The 22,960-nt window shown below is 46.7% G+C and overlaps 1 protein-coding gene across 3 annotated transcripts in view; it reads right to left on the reverse strand.

Moving 5' to 3' along the window:
• Positions 1–232: 232 nt before the first annotated feature.
• The window catches only part of MIB2 (MIB E3 ubiquitin protein ligase 2), a 38,857-nt gene continuing 16,129 nt past the window's right edge, over positions 233–22,960 (reverse strand). Inside the window, exons 1-17 of one of the 3 annotated variants that reach the window (XM_042032058.1) lie at positions 19,951–22,672; positions 19,533–19,639; positions 17,650–17,844; positions 16,251–16,393; positions 14,748–14,855; positions 13,556–13,660; positions 12,722–12,884; positions 11,656–11,789; positions 9,706–9,854; positions 8,892–9,048; positions 8,279–8,433; positions 7,604–7,730; positions 6,544–6,774; positions 5,084–5,262; positions 3,881–4,065; positions 3,085–3,150; positions 233–1,465 (exon numbers count right to left, since the gene is read on the reverse strand). In XM_042032058.1, coding sequence (XP_041887992.1) covers positions 1,224–1,465; positions 3,085–3,150; positions 3,881–4,065; positions 5,084–5,262; positions 6,544–6,774; positions 7,604–7,730; positions 8,279–8,433; positions 8,892–9,048; positions 9,706–9,854; positions 11,656–11,789; positions 12,722–12,884; positions 13,556–13,660; positions 14,748–14,855; positions 16,251–16,393; positions 17,650–17,844; positions 19,533–19,639; positions 19,951–20,003 — 2,499 coding nt within the window. In that variant the 5' untranslated portion in view covers positions 20,004–22,672 and the 3' untranslated portion in view covers positions 233–1,223. Of the gene's footprint in view, positions 1,466–3,084; positions 3,151–3,880; positions 4,066–5,083; positions 5,263–6,543; positions 6,775–7,603; positions 7,731–8,278; positions 8,434–8,891; positions 9,049–9,705; positions 9,855–11,655; positions 11,790–12,721; positions 12,885–13,555; positions 13,661–14,747; positions 14,856–16,250; positions 16,394–17,649; positions 17,845–19,532; positions 19,640–19,950; positions 22,673–22,960 lie in introns of those variants that run through there. The other 2 variants (XM_042032056.1, XM_042032057.1) reach the window with 2 other exon arrangements.

Genomic DNA, 22,960 nt, shown 5'->3' on the forward strand with positions numbered 1-22,960 from the left:
CACAGATTTAAAAAAAAAAACACCTATTGAAACTGTAACAAGCTCAAGTGAATATTTTGGTAAGTATTATCTCTAGGAGGAAAGAATTGGTGAAATAACTTTCTCAATACACCACAGGGTTGTAAGTAATAAATATTCTCATAACCACCACACATTCCACACAGTTCAACATATCTTGAAAAGATTTGCCACCTCTTTGCTAACGAACACAGGGAGCAGAGGAACACAGGAATCAGGGTTTTTTTTGTTTTGTTTGTTTAAATATTGCTTTCAATACGTAACAAACAGGAGGTTTGGGCATCATTGTGTCACCAGAGATACCCCCCACACAAAGAGCCACACTTCCACCAAAATTTACTTTACAGGATGACTCAGTGGATAATAATTCTTCACTCAGTTGGAAAACAGTACAGCTGAATTCAGAGTGCAGCTACTGTTTGTACATTCATTTTTAATGCTCAGGAAAATATATACTTTTATTTTATTAAGTTTTGCTGCAAAACAAAGAAACAAAAATGAAATCCCTTTTTTTCCCCCCCTCCCCCCATATCTTAATTATTACTATTTATTTTCTTTACACTTTGATTGGAGTATTTAACACCTGCCTTTGGCATTATGGATAGAAAGCTCAGGAGTCTCTGAACACACGGTTGTGCCAAAAAAAGAAAAAATAAAATAAAATATGGAAGAAGAAGAGGAAGAGTGTCACTTAGAGGTCAGAAATATTTGTTGTAACAGATTTTCTCCAATCAGTGTTCACTACTTTTTCTCTAAGGCACACGCTCTGTCTTTAGGACCTCCTGACATCCAGGTTTGCCTCTCGGTGCTGTTGTTGAGCCCCACGGGTTCAGAGGGGGCTGATTTGGGACATCACCTCCCTGTCCCTGACATCTGGGAGAGCTGATCCCCGGGATCTCCTCAGGAATTGAGTGGGAGCTCCCAACAGTCCTGGAGCTGGATGCCTCTGGAGCATCTCCTGGGGAATCTGTTCAGCTCTGCTCTGGAAGCGTGGCTGGGTCAGTGGTGGTGGTGGATGAGCAGCACAGGTGAGGGGCTGTCCCCTCCCTGGGACACCACGGCAGAAGGGCCTCCTCCTCCTCCTCCTCCTCCCCCCAGCACATCCCTTCTGTGCTTCCCTCTCTTTTTTCCAGGGAGCCAAACCCCTCAGAGCGTGACAGAAGGGAAGCAGAGGAGGACGTGGGGCCGGGGGGAGCGAAGCCTCCTCAGACAAAGATCTGGATCCTCTCCCGGATGGCCTGGCGGCAGATGGGGCACACGGTGAGGGCAGAGCTGCAGTCTGGGCACGAGCCGTGGCCACACTGGAACACCAGCTTGATCTGGTCGTCGATGCAGATGGGGCAGGTGATCCTCTCCTCCATCTGCCGGTAGCGGCTCTGCAGCTCCTCCATCAGCTTCCTCTGCTCCGTGGACTCGGAGCTGGGGCTGCACTCCACCTCTGTGCTGTCTGTGGGCAGAGCACGGGGTCAGAGCAGGGTTAACCACGGGGTTCTGCCCCTCAGCAGCAGCATTTCACTCACACGGCACTCTCTGCACTGAGTCTCATCCAGGGATTAAATAAAAAGCCTTGGGGTGATGCTTTTTACAGACTGTTGCCTTCCTCTGCTTACTTGCTCAGTGGTTTGGGTGTGTTTGGGGTGGTTTGGTGGTTTGTTTTTTTAATCCTGTCTGAGATTCCTGCCTTGGTGCTCTGGAATATGCTGCTCCCTTCAAGTGAAAATATTCAAAGATGGTTGATGTTCTCACAGGGCCACAAACACTGTGTTCTCCCACCTCCTGGTCACACTCGGGACTCAAATTTCTGGCTAAGAAATGGCTAAGAAATGTGTGTGTGTCTTTCAGAATGAGAAAAAGATTCAGAAGAAACCATCTGAATGACTTGTGTTGATTTTTATGCACATGAAGCTACGCAAGTAAGAGTCATTTGGTCAGCTCTATGAAATGAAAGAATCCCAAATCCTGCCTAACTGGAGCTTAGGTAAATATTCTCCTGGTTTCAGCTCTCACTGCTCATCTTCTGCTCCTGAATCACTGATTAGGCAGCTTTACACTTCACTTCAGATGTCCCTTTCCTCAGCATTCTGGAATTGCACATCAGTGGTGCAAGAAGTGATTTCAAATCCTCTCCTCAGGGACAGGGAGTTTGTCAATGGCAAGCACTGAAGACATCACTGCTGGGGAAATCCTGCTGGTATTTGAGAGACCTTGATGTTCCTCCTCCACTGGAAACTTGCCTGCAAATGTCTTATTTGGAATTCCCATCATTATTTTGCTGCCAGTCTGCAGCAAAGACAAATGCTCCTGTCCACTGTCAGGTCAAAGTGGTATTTTTGGCATTGTGCAGCTCCAAAGAGGAGTTCTGGCTCTGCCAGCTGTGCATGCCCAGTGCCATGGGACTGATTCCTGCTTTTTTCCCAGGTATCAGGTGACAAGGCTTGAGCCTGACTCCAAAAAGGAGCCCACAATGCTCAGTCACATGCAGCAGGACACACAATTAAACCCTCACGTGCCCTGAGAGTGATCTCAGCCCTCACAAGCACTCTGGGAAAGGCTTCAGTGGCAAAAGCAAACCCTGCTGACATCACAACTCATCCTGACACTGGGAAACGTGGGCAGGAGACAAATCTGTTTGAAACTGGGCTAAAGAGCTTTATTGAAACACTGGGACATGCCAGCCCTGCACAGACACTGATTTCAGCCCAGGGACAAGTGAGGCTTGCACAAGATGTAATTTTCCCTCCCTCATAAATTTTCACTGTTAAATCACCCCATGTGAGAACACACTGGGGAACCTGGGGTTTGCTTTCACTACACAAAATAAGCCAGGCCCAGGCAAAGCTCCCTTAAATGTCCTGTCCTGTCTATGCAGTTGAGCTTGGCCTGGGTGACCTGAGAAAATCTACTTTTTTTCTCTCTAAAGGTGGATAATGCACACACACACACACACACACAAAAGCCAAAAGAAATGAACTCTCTTATTTCACTGAAAATCACTGATGCCCCTCAAACTAACACTGTGCAGGACCCTCCCCACAGCCCTGATCAGCAGCAACAGCCAGAACATACCTTGTTTCAGTTTTTTGGTTATTGTCACTTGACATTTGATGCACTTCTTCATCCTCCTGGAGCATTCTACCACAGGTGACACAAGGAGAGATGACAATTAAGGCCACAACAGACTCAAGAATATCAAATTTGTACAACCTGAGGCCTCCCTGGGTGAACTGAGGATTGTTCCTGCATGGAATGAGGTCACTACCTGCTTCCTGAGCTGTGCCCTATTCCCTTGTTTAATTTTCCCCAGGTCAGCAGCAAACACAACACCTTTAAATCCTCCCTGCTCTGTGCCACTGGAGCTGCTGCACTGATCCCAACAGCTCTGGGGGAAGAGGATGAAGCTCTGGCACAGAGTCCTGATCAAATTCCCTGTGGTCACACTGTGCCGTGTGAGATAAACTTGCTGACAAGTCTGAGCAGGCTGCCCTTAAATCAGCTGAAATGCAAAGAGTTACAAAAGCCAGAGGAGAGGGAAATCCTTCTCAGGAGGTTTCTGAGGGATGAAGCACTGACAGCCAGAACTGAGGCATCTGGCTCTCCCTCTGAATTGCCCAGGCATCTCTGAGCCCAAGCAAAGCTGCCTGGAGTCCCAACCAGCAGGTGGGCAGAACATTCTGTGTTTTTCAGAGATAACTTTGGCTGTCTGAGATGCTGCAATCAGGCTGGGGTTGCTTCAGGACACAAACAGCACAATAGCTCTGTGTCTAAGCAGGGCTGGATTTCTGACAGGGCAGACAGGGAGGCTGGGTGGGGGAACAGGGAAGAAAAAATTTTAAAAAAGGGGAAAAAATCAGTGTGGACTCACCTTCACACACAATACTGTGCTGGCATGGGAAGAAATGGATGAGCAAGGCCAGCTCTGAGCAGACCAGGCACTCTGTGGGCACTGCCACGCTGGAGACACTGAGGTTGGTCATGGTGTTGGGCGTGGTGTGCACACGGCGAAGGCTGCAGGTGATGGTTGAGCTCTCTGAAGAAACCTGCTGTTCCCTGCAAGCAGGAGCCAGCAGGAAATGTGAGCCACAAGCTCCTGCAGCAGTGGTAACACTGAATTGATCCCTGGGAAACACTCCTCCAAGAGACAGAGCAGCACATGCTCAGGGAGGATAAACCTGGGAACCTTCCCTGCCCTGCTGGGAACAGCTCAGCTGGGATCCTGACCAGTTCTGTCCAAAAAAAAAGGACAAGAGCAGGGATCTCGAATATTTACACTAGTTGAAACTGCTCTTTTGGAGGTAACAGTAAGGTAACAGCACAATCATCTGCTGAAACCAGTAATGAGAAGTGCCAGCCTGACAAAAATGACATTTTTTAAGCAAAAAGCTCAATCCAACACATACTGAACTGACAGAATTCCTAGGGAAGATGCTAAAGGGACACATTTCACCTGTAATTTGCAGTGGGCCAGAAGCATGGCCAATGGCAGCACTGCTGGGTGGTTCCTCCTCCAGCAGGAACAGCACTGAGCCTGTGCCCTCAGATCAAACAGAACTCTGCTTTCATGTTTGCAAAGTCAAAATCCAAACAAATGCTTCTCAGAACCCGAGCAAAAGCCAGCTTTGACTTGCTATACTCTCCCTTTGGCATCTTCTCAGCTATTTCTCTTATCAGCTTCAAAACAAGCGTTCATCTAGCCCTGGAATAAATTCTGTGGGTTTCGGTGCCCACTCTTTTGTCACGCTCTCTTTAAATATCTGTCAATGAAGAATCAAATGAAAGTAAAACAGAACCCAGGATTACTCTGCAAAGTTGCTCTTGGCCTCAGTGGCCAGGCTCCTCTTGGCCTCAGTTTGCATAGAGCCACATTAATCTGCTTTTCCCAACCCTTCCAAACTCAGCACACACCCTCATATAACCCCTCCAGAAACACAGGGCAGTTCCAGAAGAAACAGGAGGTGCTCAGGGTGACATCCAGAGCGTCTCAGAGAGGCTCCATCACTCCTGGAGCAGCTGCAGAGACACCAGAGCTGGGGAAAACTCTGGTTTGCAAGCGTTTCCTGAGGCTTACCTGAATTTCTGTGAGAAGTCTTTGACAATCTGGATGATCCTTCCATCTGTAATGAGGTCCAAAGGAGACTTTCCCCGATGATTTGCATAATTAATGTCTGCTCCTTCTTGTGCTAAGTAGCAGGCAATGGCAGTCCCAACATTCAGCTCCACATTTCCCAGGAAGCCAGAAGCCTGCAGCTAAAAGAAGTTGAGAAACACACTCTGTCAACAGAAGCAGCTTCTGATCCTCTGCTCTGATTTGTACCAAAATTTAAATAAAGTCTTAAACCTTGTGCTTAAAACTTGGAAGTGCAACTTTTTGAAAACACACAAAGATTCTTTTGGCCTTTATGTAAATAATGGGTTCAAATCTTGCATTTCAGGGCCAGGAGTGCCTCAGACGGATCCTACCTGGTGATAATCCCTACAAATCAGAGAAATGGGCATTCACTTCTCCAGGGAGTGAAAAGGAAGAAGCTGAAGACTCCACAGAACTGGTGAGCAGCTGCTGCACAGGGCCCTAAATGACAGCTATTTAAAGAGCCAAATTTTGATGTGCATGATCCCAAATAATTTGAAGTCAAGTCACATATTCCACTGACTTAAAAGACCAGAGCATGTCAGCCAGGGCAAGTAAAATTAGATGTGAAGGAATCTACAGCATTTAGAGATGATGTTACTGTAAATAATACTGGGAATGACATGCACAGATCCCTCTTTAGGACTTCCTGCAGCCAGAACCTCAGACCTGCACTTGAGCCATCAGCTCCTGGTGGTTTGGTAAGGAGCAGGATGGAAGAGCAATGCACTGTGCTTTTCCAGACAGCTAAAAAGGAGGAATGGGTGGTTTCACTTACTCTGATAATTTCAAATTAAATAATAATAATAATTTAAAAATTTATGCTGGATTTTCCAGTGAATTAAATTATCCCCACACCTTTGGCCTATCCTGCAGTGATTTCTAGATCTTTATGTCCATGGATACAGAGCAGCACAGAGAAAACCAGTTCAGGCTTTGTAACAGCTTCCCCCTTCTCCTTCAGCCTGCTCCATCCCCCCTCTCTCCCTGCTGTACATCTGCAGATAACTGGGGTGTCTGTGGTCAGCTCTCCTCATATTTTCCATGCCATCAGACAGAAATGAATTGCTGTGGTTCTGGGGCATGAATTAAACCCAGGAGTCTCTTGGCTCTGCAGCTGAATTCATGACCTTTCTCATGTCAGGAAAGAAGTGCACAATGCTCATAAAAATATCAGAGACAGCTCTGAATTGCTGTCTGACTATGTCAGCTTTCATGCTATAAATTCAGGAGGATCTATTCCTGCTTTCCCACAAGCAAGGTTTGTTTCCATGCTCCCCATCTGGACCGACTTTGGAGTTTCCCTACCTTCCTTCAACCCCTAGACCCCACAACCCGCTGCTGTTGTACCATGGAACATTTCCCTGCCCCTTGGTGCTGGAATTCTGCTCCCAGCTCACCTTGGAAAGGAGGGAGGCCCCCATGTCCCCCTCCCGCTTCTCCATGGAGAGGGCCATGAGCTGCTGGCGCTCCAGGGCGATGTGCATGGCCGTGTCCCCGTCCTCATCCTCAGCATTGACGTCGCTGCCCTGGCTCACCAGCAGCTGCACCATCCCCACGTGGCCCTGGATCACAGCCAGGTGCAGCGGGCTCTGGTTCCTGTTGTTCTTCAGGTTGACGTCGCAGCGACCCTGGAAAAGCAGGAATTGCACCAGAGGGAGTTGTGGCTGCTGAGCGTGGCTGGAGAACTGGGAGTGTGATGCCTTTTCCTGGTCTTAAAATCAAGAGTCGTACCTTGGTATTTATTTTACCTTGGTATTTATTTTACCTTGGTATTTATTTTAAGGATCCTTAGGTGCACACGCCCAGGTCATATGCATCGAGATGCACCCTGCCTGAGTATCCCCAAAGATCAGGTATATCATTACAGGTGTTACTAATTAGCAGATCTATCAAGGATTCCCCAATGAGAGGCTCAAGTGAGCCCCCTCCCCAAGGAGCCTTCTCCTGGATGGTTCTATCTTGGTTTACAGAATGTGTTCTGGAGAGGACCTTGGGCTCTGGGGCACACTGATCCCTGGCTATGAAGCTTCTAAAATGCTGAGTCTCTCAGCTTGACAAACAAGTCCAAGAATGTAGGCAAAAAGCACTAGGAATACAGGAGTCGTAAAAAGGTGTAACGGGTATAAAAGAAAAGGCAAAAAATCTTCATGGCATCAAGTGTGGGGCCTGGGAGGGCCCAAATCCCACTTTATCTTCACTGAACATTCCAGTTCCAACCCGCTTTGTTCTGAGCCAAGACACTTTTCTCCTCCCTGCCAGTGCCAAAGGAGAATCCCCCCCAGGAATGCCAAGCCCTGCTCTTCAGCCTGGCAAACAGTGCCAGCTCTTCAAAGGGACAGGGACATCCCTGTGGGTCTCAGTGTTAACTCAGGAGTGGTTGGGAAATGTGGGGCTTGGGAGTGAGACAAATGGGAGTGGGACAGGTTTTCTTGATGGTGGATTTGGGTCATTTCTTACCTCTTTGATGAGAATTTCAGCCACTTCCATGTGGTTATTGAGAGCAGCGAGGTGCAGGGCAGTGAATCCATCTTCCTTTTTGGAGTCCACCAGCTGCCGAGCCCTGGCCAGAATCTTCTTTATGGCCCTGCAGAGTTGGAGAGGTTAACAGAGATGGAAGAATTAATTTGTGCCTCTCCTGCCCAGGAGTTATCAACGTCCATGTTTTACCAGGCAGCACCACGAGCTGACAGCAGCAATGAAGAGCAGTCCCTCAAACTCACAAACGGAATTACAAGAATACAACAAAAGCCCTCAGTTATCACTTCATAAAGTAGGGTAAAGCCACACTGCTTTGAAAATAATGAGCAGATTTATCCTTGGAAGAGTTCCAGAGGCTCTCAGTCTTTACTAAGACCTTCTCCTGTCCTTCCAAGTGTGAACTCAAACACCTGAGACTGTCCAGAAACAGAGAGATTTCCTAGCCTAGGGAAGCATGAGAAAGATGGGACGGGGAAAGCAGGCAGAAGTTTCCTGTGAAGGCCTGAAGGAGGCCAACAGCCCTACCCAGCCATATCCAAACGCAAGAAATGTGTAACCAACTACCCAGAACCACACCTGCCACCTTCTTAGACAGCCAGCACAAATTAACATCTGCAAAAGGCATAAAAATTGGGGAAGAAAAAGGTCACTTACAGCTTGTTGCCTTTCAGAGCAGAATAGTGGAGCAGGTTGAAGCCTTGACAGTTCTGGACAGTGAAATCTATGTTGGGAACTTCAGTGAGAATCTCAATCACAACTTTGTAGTCCAAAGTGATAGCATAATGCAGGGGGGTGTCTCCCTGGGAATCCTACACATGGAGACCCAAGCAAACACAGGTTACCAACCTCAGAAACTCCAAGGAAACCCCCCGTGAGCTGCTGAAAGTCCTGACCAGCTTTGAGGGACTGACCCAGCACAGAACAGCCCCACCACCACACAAACACACCCTAAAAATGGGCTGGGCCCAAGTCACCATCACTGCCATCCTTAAAAATCTTATTGCTGGGAACAACAACACAGGAACAGCAGGTCAGCTTTCCCTGGAAGCCTGAATCCAGCAGAAAATGCTGATGTGATGAAGAAGGGGCAGACCCAAACCTCGAATTTCAGGGTACTGAAATCCAGGAATATTTCCCATGCATTTTAAAGCACGACTTTCCAATTCTACGAAGCCACAAATGGTGTGAGACATAAAGCAGCACCTCCCCACCTCAAAAAAAACCCCAAACACCTCCCTACCCTAAATCCCTGAAATCCCAAACTTACTGGGAGGTTGACATCACAGTTGAGCTCACAGAGGGCCCTCACCACCTCGGTGAATCCCTGGCTGACAGCGATGTACAGGGCTGTGCACTTGGCATGGTTCAGCAGGTCTGCACTGGCTCCTTTAGCCAGCAGCACACGGGCAACCTCAGCTTGGTTTCTGGTTTACAAGCAAGGACAAAACCAGATTAGAGTCAATCCTGTGCACACAGTAAATTCTTCCCTCTTGCAAAGCAACAGAACTCAGGTTTTGTATCCTCTCAGCCTCACCCCACTTCTCTTAGTGTTAAAAAAACACCCACATGCAACAAAACCTTCCTAATTTGTGCTCTCTGCTCTAAAACAACAGGAATTCTCATTCTTATTGATGAATTCTTCCCTGGTAACTGATGATAGAATTCAAAATCTCATCTTGCTCTGGAAAACGCACAAACTTACAGAACCCAACCAAACAAATTGATCTCAATCCACCAAACCACCTCCCTCATCCCCTTGGAAAGAGTTTAATGACTGAAACTTCCTTATCACTTTCTTCTTCTGATTCCCTCTGAAAATTCCTAGCATGGAAACTGAACTAGCTGTGGAGGATGAGAAATCCCTGTGCTAAGAAATCCTGTGCTAGATAGAAATCCTTCTGGAAAGAAGGATGCTGTTGTAGAGAAAGAAATGCTCCTGTGGGCTAAAACTCCAAGGCCAATTCCCAACATCAAAACCAGAGGAAAAGCCTCCACCAGCCACACATCCTTGACACAGAGTGTCCATTTCTATCCAGGATGGAAGTTTTCCATCAGGGATAGCAGGAGGGGAGGTGTCCTACCCAAAGGCTGCGTAGTGCAGCGCCGTGTCCCCCTCGTCGTCCCGCAGGTTGACGTTGGCGTGTGCCTGCAGCAGGGTCTTCACCACCTCCAGGTGCCCCTGGTAAGAGGCAATTTGCAGGGCAGTCCTGCCCTGGTTCTTGGCATCGACCTTTGGGAAGGGCAGAGACACAGAAAATAAGGGATGACCTTGTCCTGTGCCGGGAGCAGGGTGGGAACTGCCCAGAAATCCCACAAAGTCCGTGCCCTGCTGGCTCCTCTCCCTGGCCAGCAGCTCCCAGCTGACCTTGTCCCAAAACATTTTGGAAGGGGAAGGGGACAGCACGTTTAGTGAAGAGGGGAGAAGTGAGAGAACAGAGCTGGAAGCCAGAGCTGTGATTGCACAGCCCTGCTGCCAAATCGCTCTGTGCCTGCGAGCACAACACGCCTTGATATCCCTGCCAACAATTCCCTTCCCGAGAGGGAAATGTGTGAGGAAATCAAATTAGCTTTGCATAAGGCCTTGGAGGTGCCAAGCCCCCACTGTGCTGTGCTGCTGCAGGTACTTCAGTGGGTGCAGCGGCTGCAGGGGAGATCTCAGTGCTCGAGTGCTGCAGTGAGAGTTCTGGAGAATTAAAGGCACTGAAGAACAAGAGGCAAGAGGGAACAAAAAGGCAAAGTAGCTACTGAAACCAGTGGGAGGCTAAGGAGAGGAGAAGGAGGCACAAAACCTCAGCAGACTGGCAAGGAGAACAAGTTAATAACCAAGGTTTTTTCCCTGCAGCTGATTTTATGCAGCAGTCAGAGCAGGAGGGGCAGCACTTCCCTGGATAGGCACAAAATGATGGGCGAGTCCTTTGGGCAAAGAGGAATTAGAGGTCACTGCTGTTCTTCCACCTAGACAAGGCAGACAGTGCTGATAAGCTGGAAAAACCCTGCCAAGCAATTCCAACCTGCTCTAAGTGAACCTCAAATCCAGCCTGCTCTCTGTAAGACTCCAACAGAAATAGCTGATTTATTAATATAAATATTGGAGTAGAAATAGAAGTCTAATAAAAACAACTGATCATATCATGGATTCTTACTCTTGGGACTTTCCTGTCTGGGATCAATTTGAGAATTGCAGTTATTTGTGTCTCCTTCCCATCCCCAGAATCCCCATTAAGTTTATAAATAAAGAACTACAATAAATACCAGACAAATAACCACTAAATCAGCTTCACAGGGGTTCCTTCAGAGCTGATCCTGCTTTTCCTGGGTCGCAGCTCCTCCTGCCAGCCCCACAGACACAGCCCCAACAAAACCTCTTTTTGTTACCAGTGGTTTCCAAGGACACACTGCTGAAAGACTTTGGTGGTTCTTTTTTCCCCCTGTTCCTAAACCCTGAGCCCCTCCCTGAAGGAGGTTTCAGGAGATGTGATGCTGACAGTTTGGCACTCTGCAGGCACAGAAATTGTCCAGCAACAAGTCCAGCCCAGTTCCCTGCTCCAGTCAGACATGAGATAAGACACTGCACAGATCTGGGCAGCTTTTCTCCCTCCTGATTCCAACAATGTGATTTTATAAGGTCCTCTAAGGACAGGCACAGCCAGACACGATCCCTGGCTTCCTTTTCCAGCAGATCCTCTGATATCTGCTCCTGTTTTCATATAGATAAATCCCTCTCCCCCTCATTCTACAGCTGCAGTGGCCATACAGGAAACCTGGGAAAAGCCAGCTTGGGAAAGGTGCTGTAAGGACTTTAGTTCAGATTGAATGCCACAAACTAGAGGCACCAAATATGCACATTTAACTTGTGAATTTAATCCTAAATTGCCACAAAATAATATTCCAACTGATAGGAGATATCACTGAGCCTGAAAAATATCTTATTTTTCTCACATCCTTTTCCCTGCTCGACTACAAAATTTTATGACAGTGTTTTAAAGAGTAGAAACAAAGGAAAAAGAACCATTTTTGTCTTCCAAACTTGCCTTGTCTGGGTATTTCTGGAGGAGCTCCCGGACTTTGGCTGTGTTGTTGAGGGCTGCACAAATGACCAGGCACCCTGCGTGCTCCGACTCCGTCCTCTGGGACAGCAGCTTCTCCAGGACAGTCACCAAAGTACCTGAAAAAGAGACAAAAATGGACCTGTCACCACACAATTCTCAGTGTTTGAGGGGACAGAGTTGTCACAGCTCCCCAGGCAGAGCAAAGTGAAAAATTTTGCAAGTTCTCCCTCAAGTTTGCAAGTCTGACTTGAGGAAACAGTCCAAGATCCATCTACATCAGGAAAACAAAAAAATCCTGGCAAGTCTGTCCTCTCTCCCACATCATCCTGACATCCAGAGGAAATCAGGACGGTCAGGCCACAAAAAAAATGTATGAGCAGATGTGCAAAGCACCCAAAAAATCCACTCCATGCACCATGTGATCCCAAACTCGATTTCAGGGCGGATTAGGCAAAATAATTGTTGATTTCACAACAGTTCCATGCAAGGACCTGGGAATATTTCACAAGCCCTCAAGAATCAGTGTCCTTGTAGAGGAAACAGGATGGAACAGGGAACTGGGACAGGACAAGGATGAGGCAAATACTGAACCTAGGGCAGTGCTGTGGTTGCAATTCTGAGTCCTAAATTCTGTATTTTCCTGTTAAGACCAGCACTTCCCAGTCCTAAATCCTGTGTTTTCCTGTCAAGGCCAGCTTTCCTTGCCCAGTAAGGCAGAGCTGGGCTTTATTCTGCATTTTCCCATTAATCCCAGCATTTCCCAGTCCTAAATTCTCTATTTTCGTGTTAAGGCCAGCTTTGCTTCCCCAGTGGGGCACAGCTGGGCTTTATTCTATATTTTCCTGTTAAGGCCAGCATTTCAAAATCCTAAATTCTGCATTTTCCCATTAATCCCAGCATTTCCCAGTCCTAAACCCTGCATTTTCCTAAGCTTTGTCTGCCCAGTAAGGCACAGCTGGACTTTAGTTCTCCAGGCAGGGAAGAACATCTGGATTTTAGCACCCTCCAAAGAGCTGGATCCAAGAGGGGGACCAGACTTGTCCCTCACTTTTGGATTCCTTGGCACTCTCTGTGGTCATCAGGTTGGCCTCCTCCTCCCTCTGGTAGGCTGTCAGGCAGGCAGGGTTGAAGGTCCAGGACTGTCCCCCCACTGACACTCGCAGATCTCCATCCCCATAGACCTTGATCACCTTCCCAATGTGCCCCAGGGTCTGCAAAGAAAAAAAAAAGTATTTTCTTTTTTCTCCCCCCCCCCAAAACTGCAGTTCCCAGACCCAAAGCCAAGGTTTTGGGGTTTGTTTTTATTTTCGCAAAGCTGCAGCTCCCGCTGTGTGAAAAGAAGCACTGGACAAGTGACACACTCGCAGACAGCTCCCACTTCGAGGACACCAGAGGGTTCTCACCAGTTTCTCTCTCACTGGTTTGGCATGGCAGGGTTTTCCCAGACACATGGAAACGGCTGGGGAGGGAGGTGCTGATAAGAACTGATCAAACTGGGACTAGGGATGGTTTCCTCTGGGCTTTAGCTGCTCCTGGAGGACACCTGTATCCCACTTTTTAGCCATACTGGGCTGATCAGACCATTTTTGCACTTCCCTGCCTCATTCCAGAGAATCAGGGAGAGCATAAGAGGATTTTGCTTATGGAAACCTCTCATGTGAGTTGGTGGCAGCCAAATCCTTTTTGAGGGATTCCCCCTTTTCCCGTTTGGGTGCCGTGGACACGACGGCGTCACCGAGAGCCACCAGCACCAGGGGCTGGGCAGGGACTTCCCAGCAGGAATTCTGGGGGGGGATACAAGCCCATCTCTAAGTGCTCAGGGCTTGGGGGAAGCTCAGGAGGTTACTGGACTGTCCTGGAACTGGAACTGGCGCGCACTCACAGGTGCCATCTCATCTGTCCACTCCCCATGACCAGGTTGGAACCGCTTCACTGTTTCCATATCATCTATCACCCGGACCACATCACCAACCCAAAAGGTGTTGAGCTACAAGAAAAAGAAAGTCATAAGCTTTTGGGGGATGAAGCTACACACACACACACACACACACAGAGAAAAAAATAATACTGATCAGCCCCTCCACCCCACTCCCAAAATCCCAACAAACAAGACACCCACTGAGTCAAAAAACAGCATTGCAAAACATAAATGCAGTTAGAAAGAAAGCTGTAACCACTGAGCTGCAAAATAAACACAGACCAATTCTTTTAAGCCAAGTGCACATTTAAGTAGGGAAATAATTTGGAACAGGCAGTTCCCTCACTTCTTTTCCTCCAAATTGTTTGTAATTAATACCAGATAAAGTACAGAAGTTTTCTTGGTCCATCTCCTCGCTACACCTGGCTCGGCACTGCAGATTTTAATTCACTCTAATAAGGAAGTTAAATCTGTTTGTTACTTAAAACAGAAAAGGGAAACCAGGGTTTATCTGTGCTGGTAATTTGCCAGATGCTCCCTCTGCTCACTGAGCTGGGAGGGGAGCAGTGTCAAAACACACTTTTCAGAGCAGACTAATTTTGTGCAGAACAGTCTGACACTGCATTTTCCACTGGTATTGGGAGTTTTTAGCATTGTGACCTTGCTCAGGTCAGAATTTTATGGTCTTTCAGCAGCTTCTTCTGTACCTAATTATCTCTTTTTCTAATCATCCACATTTCAAAGTCCTCAAACCTCTGGGGAAGGCCAGAGCTGTGAGCTTTGGAAATGCAGCCACAAAATGAGAAGGGCTGGATGAAAGATTCAGAAGAAATCAGAGAGAAGCGAGACAAAGATGCAAAAAAGAACAACGTGGAAACACAAAGCAGAGAAGAACAAAAAAAAATCAAAGGGAAATTATGTGGGAGAAGGTTCATCACAAGGGAAAGGCAGCTGCAGAAGGATGAGGTACTGGAAGCTGAAATTAAGAAACGGAGGTTACCTTAAGGACTTAGAAATGCAAAAAGTTCATAAAATAGGACAACCGTGTTTATAACAGCACGGTGTTCCTTCAGCACCTGCTGGTGACACTCTGAGCCCTAACCCAGCAGGTTCAGTGACCTCCCTGCAGCATTCCCAGGCCAGGCCCAGCACCTACCTTGGTCAGGGCTCCAGGATGGAAAGTCCAGCGGGTCTCACTGTTGAACTGGACCCTCACGTCCCCTCTGTCTGTGATCCTGTGCACGGTCCCTGTCTGGCCAATGAACTTTGGATAGGAGGGGAAAAACAAAGAAAAAGCAAAAAAAGGAGGGAAAAGCCCCTAAATAAATCATGTTGCTTAATAGCGGGGAAAGAAGGCATCCAAGGCATAGGTGGCTAAATCACCCAGCATTTCCCATCCACAGTGCTCCCAAACCTGCTCTACATGAGATGCAACCATTGTTTTTCTACAAAAGGAGGGGAAAGGCTCCTCTAAAAGCTCCTCTGAAGGAGCAGCGTATTGGGGGAGGAGGGGGATAGGAATACAGAGTGCAAAAATGCTTGAAAACGTGGCACAAATGGTCCTCCTTCCTTCTGCGTTATAAAATACCAGCAAGGCACAGTCTGGGAGGGGAAAAGGGGCATGGTACAGAAAACAAAATAAAACTGTGTGGTGCAGGGTTCTAGGTCTGCTGTTCTGGCAGGTTCTGAGCAGCTCATGGTTTATAAAGATGTAAAAAATGCCAGTTTCTGAGGTGACAGGAGGTTCCTGTTTCTCTGCTATCATCCCTCTCTACCCCTGCATTCCCCAACAACAGGAATTCAGGAGCACAGAGGTTTAACAACCAACAACAGACACAGCAACACCCAAAAACTACAGCTTTGGGGCTGTACTCCTTAGCTGGAATAAAAGAATTCATGGCTCCACTGGTAGCCTTGTTGAAGTTCATCAGAGAATACCAAGTCCCTGCCTGCCAGGCTGAAAAAAAAACCCAAAAAAAGAGACTCAGTTAGGAAATTTCCAGTTTAAAACTGAAATGGCAGAGTTTGCCTTGACATTTTAAAGCCTGATTTCAAAAAGTCTGCTCACCTGTAGGGCAGGTTGGGCCAGGATATGTATTTAACCTATCTTTTATAGTTTTATAGCATTTATTCATGCTATTCTACAGTAATAGGTGCTATTTCTAGCTTTATTTCCTCCACTCTCTGGGATTTTTAGGACAACAGGTGACAGCAGACTGATGGCTCTTCAATTTAAAGGGAAGACTAAGCTTCAAAAATACCATATGGGCTGAGAAATTCTTAGCCCTGGTCAGGGACAGAGCCTAGTGCTGACAAAACACATAACTTTCATTACCAGTAATGCACAGCACAAAAGAAGCCAAACAAGGAATGGATCCAGAACTCCAAAGAAAAGATCCGTGGCTCATTTAAAAATAAACAAACCAGCCATTATTATCTTTTTTTTTTTCTTCCAAGACTTTTGCAGGGATCCACAAGGCCACTCTCATCCCAACAGAGCCTAAAAATAACTCTGACTCCAGTGTCCTATCACTAAAAATATCTGTATTTGTGATTCAGTCGACTTTAAGGTCACACAAAGATGTTCTGCTAACTTTCTGGGCGGTGCAGAATGAGGGAGAGGCTGGAATTGTATCCAGGGGAGTATCCAGGGACATACCTCGGCCATTTTGGGATTCCAGCCTCCGTGGCCCTCCTGCATCTCGCGCAGGATGTCGATGTCCAGCAGGCACTTCACCTTGTCCCCGTGCTGGAAGGGATGCCTGTCTGTGCTCTCCTTCCTCTGCAGCTCGGCTGGTTTCCCTGGGGACAACAAGGACAGCACCCACAGGCATGCAGGGTGCAGTCACACACCTCAGCTTCGTTACAAGGGTTGAAAATTAACATTAATTGGGGCAGAATGGTGCAAACCCCTTTTCATGCCCTATACACTCTATAGGGCAGCACTATGCAGAGGAAGCAGTAGGATTTAACTCTAACTGGATATTAATATGAATTAAACAGAAGCAGCTCTAACAAGACACATTTTGTTCCTCTGCAGAGCGGGGAATGCCTATTAGGCCCTGGCAGACACCAGGAGCTGTTCTTAGCAATCCACTCACCCACAACTGCTGTTCAGACACACCCACACAGCACCCAAACTTAGTTCTCCCCTCCCCAGGCAGCCACAGAACTCACTCTGAGGAGTGCCTTGCCCTCCTACCCTTCCCATGCAGCCATACCCCTGGAATTAAGCTCCTCATCCAACCCTCCCCTCCCCTCATGCTCTTGCCAAACTGCTCGGGGAGAGAAAAGTCTGAGAAAGACAAATAAAAGTCTGCCTGGAAAGTTTTATCTGAAAAGTCTGATAAAAACCCTGATTCTGCTGCTATAAACACAAAACCAGACCACTCTGTTTTCCTTCAGGGGAGCCAAAGATGGTCCCTGCACCTCATTAAAAAAACAACCCCACAACTAAATTACACCTGGGTAAAAAAAAAGCTTCAAGTCCAAAACCACAAGGAGTTTCCTTGGACTTAAGAGGAAAGGTGGATGGCAGCAAGTTGCCAATACAGACTTCACCTTTTCCCATCACTTTTTCTAATTTTTGGCTGTTCTGCTCTCCAAAGTCTCCCTTTGGTCACATTCCCCCCACTGAACACACTTTTGGCTCCACCAGGAAAGTGTTTGCTCTCTAAAAGCACAGTGAACAACAGCTTGTCTGAAGAATTAAAAGCTTTGGATGGACAAATTTGACCAAAGTGAGAAAAGCTGGATTCTCTGTAACAGAGTGGGAATTTCCTGCATTTCCAGCAGAAATTGTGTTCCTTGGGATACAACTGTGGGTAACTGACGGTTTTACCACCAAAAGGCCAAACTATTTCATCAACAACTCTGAGATCAAGCACCATGCTCACACACAAACCAAATTCTCTCAAATGATGCTTATTAACTAGGAACCTCAGAAAACCAGGAGGTGGTTTTATGTCTTCCACGCAAAATGGCTTCAGCGCCAAGGGCTGTGTGAATCACAACTTCTCAACACAGACTTCTCTCAGCAAAGGTTTGTCTCCACCCACCTAATTTTGGGAGATGCTCCTTGTAGTAGAAGCCCCCAGAAGCCTCCACGGTACATTTGAGGTCCACTTTTCCCTTGTGGCCCACCCTGTAAACGTTGGTGGTTCCATCTGCCCAGGTGACACTGGCAACGCTGCGGCCGGTCTCCACGTCCCAGCCCCGGATATCGACCACGCGGCCGGTCTTACCTTCACCCCCTGAGGGGAAAAGAAGTGAAAATCAGGAAAATTGGATCATGAGACAACTCACTTTGACCAATTAGGAGGGAATCTCTGCATTAAGTTTGTAGAAACCCAGCGAGATGCTCATTTTGGAATGGTTCTGTGGAGAATTCCTGGTGTGCAGGAGCATGGCCTAGTTAGGGAACACACACATGGTGTCATGGCACCACACTGTGGCAAGAAAAAAAACTCAGCAGTGCTGCAAAACCCACCCAGGATCTTTAAATCTCTCCCCAACACCAGCCAGGTGGAGAAACAGCAAATAAAATTTGTTTTCTTCAAATCCAGAACAGGAGGATGGATGTGTGGAGGTGAAGCTGGATGGGCACTGGGACGTGCTGTCATCCAAGAGACAACACTGAGCCTCATGAAGGCAGTCAGGGCTTGCAGGTTCCCAACCCCACTCTGCTGCCAAGTCACTCTGTGGTGCACTTGGGCAGGTCCCAACACTTCCCCAGGACTTCCCCAAACGGGGACAGCAACATCTGTCTCACTGAGGAACTTCTGATTGTCTGCAAAGTCCTGCAATTTAACAGCTCAAAGGAGCTGAATTCCTCATCTAGCAGCTCATCTGAAAAGCACAACGCAAACATTGGGTTTTGGTGTCAGTTCTATCCATGACACGGCTGTGGATGGACACAGCTCCACCAAAACCATGCTCATGGGAGGGCTGGATTTGGGGTTCCTCTCACTGCTCCTGCTCAGGGAGCTGCTTTCAGGTCACCACCACCAGAAGCAGCACAAGTCTCAGACATGTAAATGCTGCTCTGATCTCAAAAGGATGGATAAGCTGTATTGAGCATAAGCTGCTTTTGCTCTCAGACCCTGCCAAGCATCCATGTACTCCAGTGAACCCAGAGCTGCAATAAATGGCAGAGTCAACTTTGGAAACCTTTGAACTTCTGACTTAATTCTTACGGGGCAAAAGGAGCTGTACACATCACAGTGTGTGTCCAGGGCTCTGGGACAAACGGGCAGGAAAGCTTCCTTAGCCCTGGAGCACCACACAGAAATGCTATCAGTGAACTGGGGACAGGCATTACACCCCAAAAACAGCTTTAAGAAGGCATCTTTGTCTCACTGCATTTTCAGCCTGAAGGTTTCAATTCCTACAGAAAGCAGCAACCGCTCTCCAGGAACCACAGAGTCCTTCATCAGTGCACCATGTGAAACCCTCCTTATAGAGAATTTCTCCTCACTGTTCTCAAAAATATCCAAACAAGGACATTCCACAGAATTCCAAAAGAAAATGGATACTGTACACAAAGTCAGATAAACCTTCCACTATCAATTAAAGCTTTTTCAGGAAAAGAGGGGTCTTTATTTTCTTGTAACATGGTGTGCATTTACAATTTTACACAAGAACTTCCAGGATGGTTCCCAGAGGTTTTCACATCTATGAAAAGAAAAGCAGCAAAACTTCCTTCCCACACCCTGAATGAAGGCACACATTTATGTCAGACATGTGACAAATAATACAAGAAAACAAGGTGTATTTAATGCTCTAAAGAACAGGAACCTGCATCACCTGACCAGCTCCCCTAGAAGCTGCTGCTTAGCACATGGATTTTCAACCAGCAATTTGCAAAAATAAAATATTATATATATATATATCTTTTAAAAAATCAAATGGTGTTTTACAGGATATCCCAAAAGCAGCTTACCATCCTGGTTACCCCACTCCCAGTCAGGCCCACGGACCACTTTAGCCCCCTGGAAAGTCCCTTTTAATGTGATGCGAGTCAAATTCTGTCGAGGGCTCACTAGGACCCTGAAAAAACAGAATAAGAGAAAACAAATGAATTTGATATTGTTACAGACACTGATAAAGCTCTGTTCCAGCTGAGGGCTGTCACATGAGGACCATCCTTCACTTTAGGGCAGTGCACATTACTAGGGTGGCCCTGCATGGAGGCACTAATGGAGCTCAGCACATTCTATAACCTGAAAAGCAGAGATTAGACCAGCAGTGCTGTGGCTGGACCATTCCCAGTCTGCCACAGACCTTCCCACCTGCCCTGCACCCCACATCCCCAGCACAGACCCCGCTCCAGCTGAAGGAAAAAGGAAAAAGGTACCTACGTGATAGTGAACAGGGGGTCTGATGTCCTGTTAAAGCAGCTCCCAATTCCCATAATGTCACAGCAGCCTCTCTGCTGGCTCTGTGTGTGCTGTCCCCAGGCTGGCACAAAGCCTTCTCATGAGTCACCAAGCCACCAAAACCCACGAGGACCTGCCTGGTTGCTCACCCAGGGTGCAATCCCCTTTTCTAGGTGACTGCAAAAGTGCCCCAATCCATGCCCATGGAGCCTGACAGGCTCTTGGCAGCTCCCAGCCCAGACAGAGCAACCCAAGTTCAGCAGCTGTTCCCCAGGGCAAGGGGAGGGGAAGCTTCTCGGGGGTAGGGCTGACCTCAGAACACTGTAATTATTTCCCATCTAATACCTCCAGAGGGAAGGTGGAGACTGAGGAGGATAAAAAGCTTATGCTTGAACTTACTGTTTACTTATCCACCAAATGCTTAAGTCTTTTACCTTTCTTAACCTGCTAACAGAGCTCCCACCTGTGGTTTACAACCCCACGTGTTTAAAAAGAGGGAGAGATTATTTATGCCTTGCTCTTATGATCACTGAATGTTCATTACCCAGACTGGAGCTCAAAAGGAGGAAGATGAAGGTCCTGTATTTGGATGGCTGAGATTTTGTCTGGTTTAAGCACTATCAAGGCTGGATATTGTTATGAAAGAAGATAATGACAGTGGAGGGAAAAGCTCAGCTAAAAAGAGACACTGATCAGCATTCATTTTATTGCACTGTGTCAGGCACTACGGACTGGCTTCAAAAACCAGCATGGATTTGGGTACAGCCTCTGAAAGAGCTTAGATGTTCTCACTGTATTTTGTTCAATGCTTTTCTAATAATTTATCAAAGACGTGTTAGCCAAGCCCTGAGACAAAGTGATAAAAATACACTTCTCTCCCATAAACCCTTCTCTCACAAGGGATGGGATTCAATGCAAAGATTCTTAGTGATAGTAAAATAAAGCCCTGAGTTAAGCTTAAGATGTTTAAATAGCAAAATATCCACCACTCATTCTATTCTTGGAATAAGTTCCCTTTTTGGATACTCACACAACAGTAGTCATTCCCCAGCTCAACAGTCTCACATTATTAACCCGCCACTTCCTCTGAAATTTGTGCTTGGGGACCAAAAAAACAAAGCTGAGCAGTTCAGAAAGCTGAGCTTGCTTAAAGCAGGGAAATGTAAAGAAATTCCATCTCCTGTCCTGCTGAAATACTGGGGGCCACCCACCAGAACTGTCCTCGTTCCCCAGCCTCACCAAAATTCTGACCCTGCTTTAAACCACTGCTGACCAGCACCCCCAAAGAGTGATGCAAGCACCAGATGTCCTGAGCCAATGATTCTTATAAAGGTTTTAATCTAACTCAAAATGTTTTGCTCCAAATACTGGCTAACAACCAAAGTTACTCAGAGTGCTGCAAAAATACCCCCGGGATAAATTTAATCACTGTGATACTGCCTTTAATAACAACGTTAATTATGACAGCACAAGTCTGCAGCCGTTTCTGCCCTACAAATTCCAAGGATATTAAATTACTGTCGAGCCCAGAAAGCACTTGGGAGCATGTACTGTACAGAATGAAGTTATGGCTCTCTCCAGCATGCTGGGAACCACTCCCTGGGGATGTGGCTTCTCTGAGGTGCTTATTTGGCTTCTGACATCCTTGAGAACTCTGCTTCAGCATTTGGAACAGCAGCATCACCCCTGCTTTAGAGAGAGGGATGGGAGATGCAAATCAACTGATCTGGAGAAATTTACACAAAAACTACTTTTCACTTGCAGCAGCAAGTCAGAGCTCCTTCACACCAGGCCTGGTTGATGTTTTGTGAGATTTTTCTGCTGCAGAAAGTTCTCATCTAAAGAAATAAACACAATGAAGGAGACTGGGAAGTACAAGGGATGGTCACCCTGTAAGGTGGCAGGCCATAAATACCACAGTAATCCCTTCAGAAAGGCACAGCTCTAAACCAGAGTTTCAACTTGTGGGAGACACAAACCCACATCCCTCCCAGGACACACAAAGATCCACCTCCAGAAAAGCCAACACGAAAACCCTGCAGGAACTACAGGTAAAACTGACCTCAATGCAAGAAATCCCAGTTTTTCTAATCCCCCCCAGCAAAGCTTTTCCTGAAGCACTTCCAGCAAAGGATAAAGGAAGGCAGTTCTGACAGATGGTTGCTGGTTGCTCAAGCAGGAATCAGACTAAGACAAGGATGCTGGAGAGGGATCAGGATCACAAAAACCTATTTCAGGAACTGTCTTTACCCAGATTTTTTTCCTTTTCAATCCTCTCCTTCCTTCACAAGGCACAGTTCTTCACAAAACCAGCTGTATCTTTATAACACATCTTTATAAGTAAAAGCTGTGGGTTTTGGTAACTCCCAAAGTAACGTGGATCAAATCCTGTTCTGGGAAGCCACAGCAGGGAAGGTTTCAGACCAAGGCTACTAAATGGGAAGTAAAAAGGTTCCTGCAGGCAGTTTTTCACAACTGTGCCCTCAGAGAGGTTCATACAGAGCCCTTAAAGGCAGAATATTGCACTGAGAAGATGCAGAAGCACCATGGAGCACATGGAGTGAAAATGTCTTGTTATCATCCTTCAAACATCACTATTAGTTCAAAACTCAGGCTAAAGCTGGTTTAGTGAAGGTTTCTCTCGCTTGCAGTTTTGATCATGTAATTCCAGAAAAGATAAAGATAAAATATGCCATTGAAACACAATCCCTGTTCCACAAATCAAACAGAATAATCCAAATTGCACAAGGGAAGCCCCAATGTGGCAATAATAATACAATAATACAAGAAAACAAGGCATATTTAATGCTCTAAAGAACAGGAACTTGCATCACCTGACCAGCTCCCCTAGAAGCCTAGAAGCTGTTGCTTAGCACATGGATTTTCAACCAGCATTTTTCAAAAATAAAATATTATATATATATATATAATATGTTTGGAGCTTTTTAAAGAGGCACAGGCAATTTATCTGGCAAATAATGGTGGGTTTTTT

This window comes from Corvus kubaryi, unplaced genomic scaffold (assembly GCF_017639235.1).
Source record: "Corvus kubaryi isolate FWS band 111438036 unplaced genomic scaffold, C.kubaryi_AGA036_p1.0 37352, whole genome shotgun sequence".
Taxonomy (NCBI): Eukaryota; Metazoa; Chordata; class Aves; order Passeriformes; family Corvidae; genus Corvus; species Corvus kubaryi.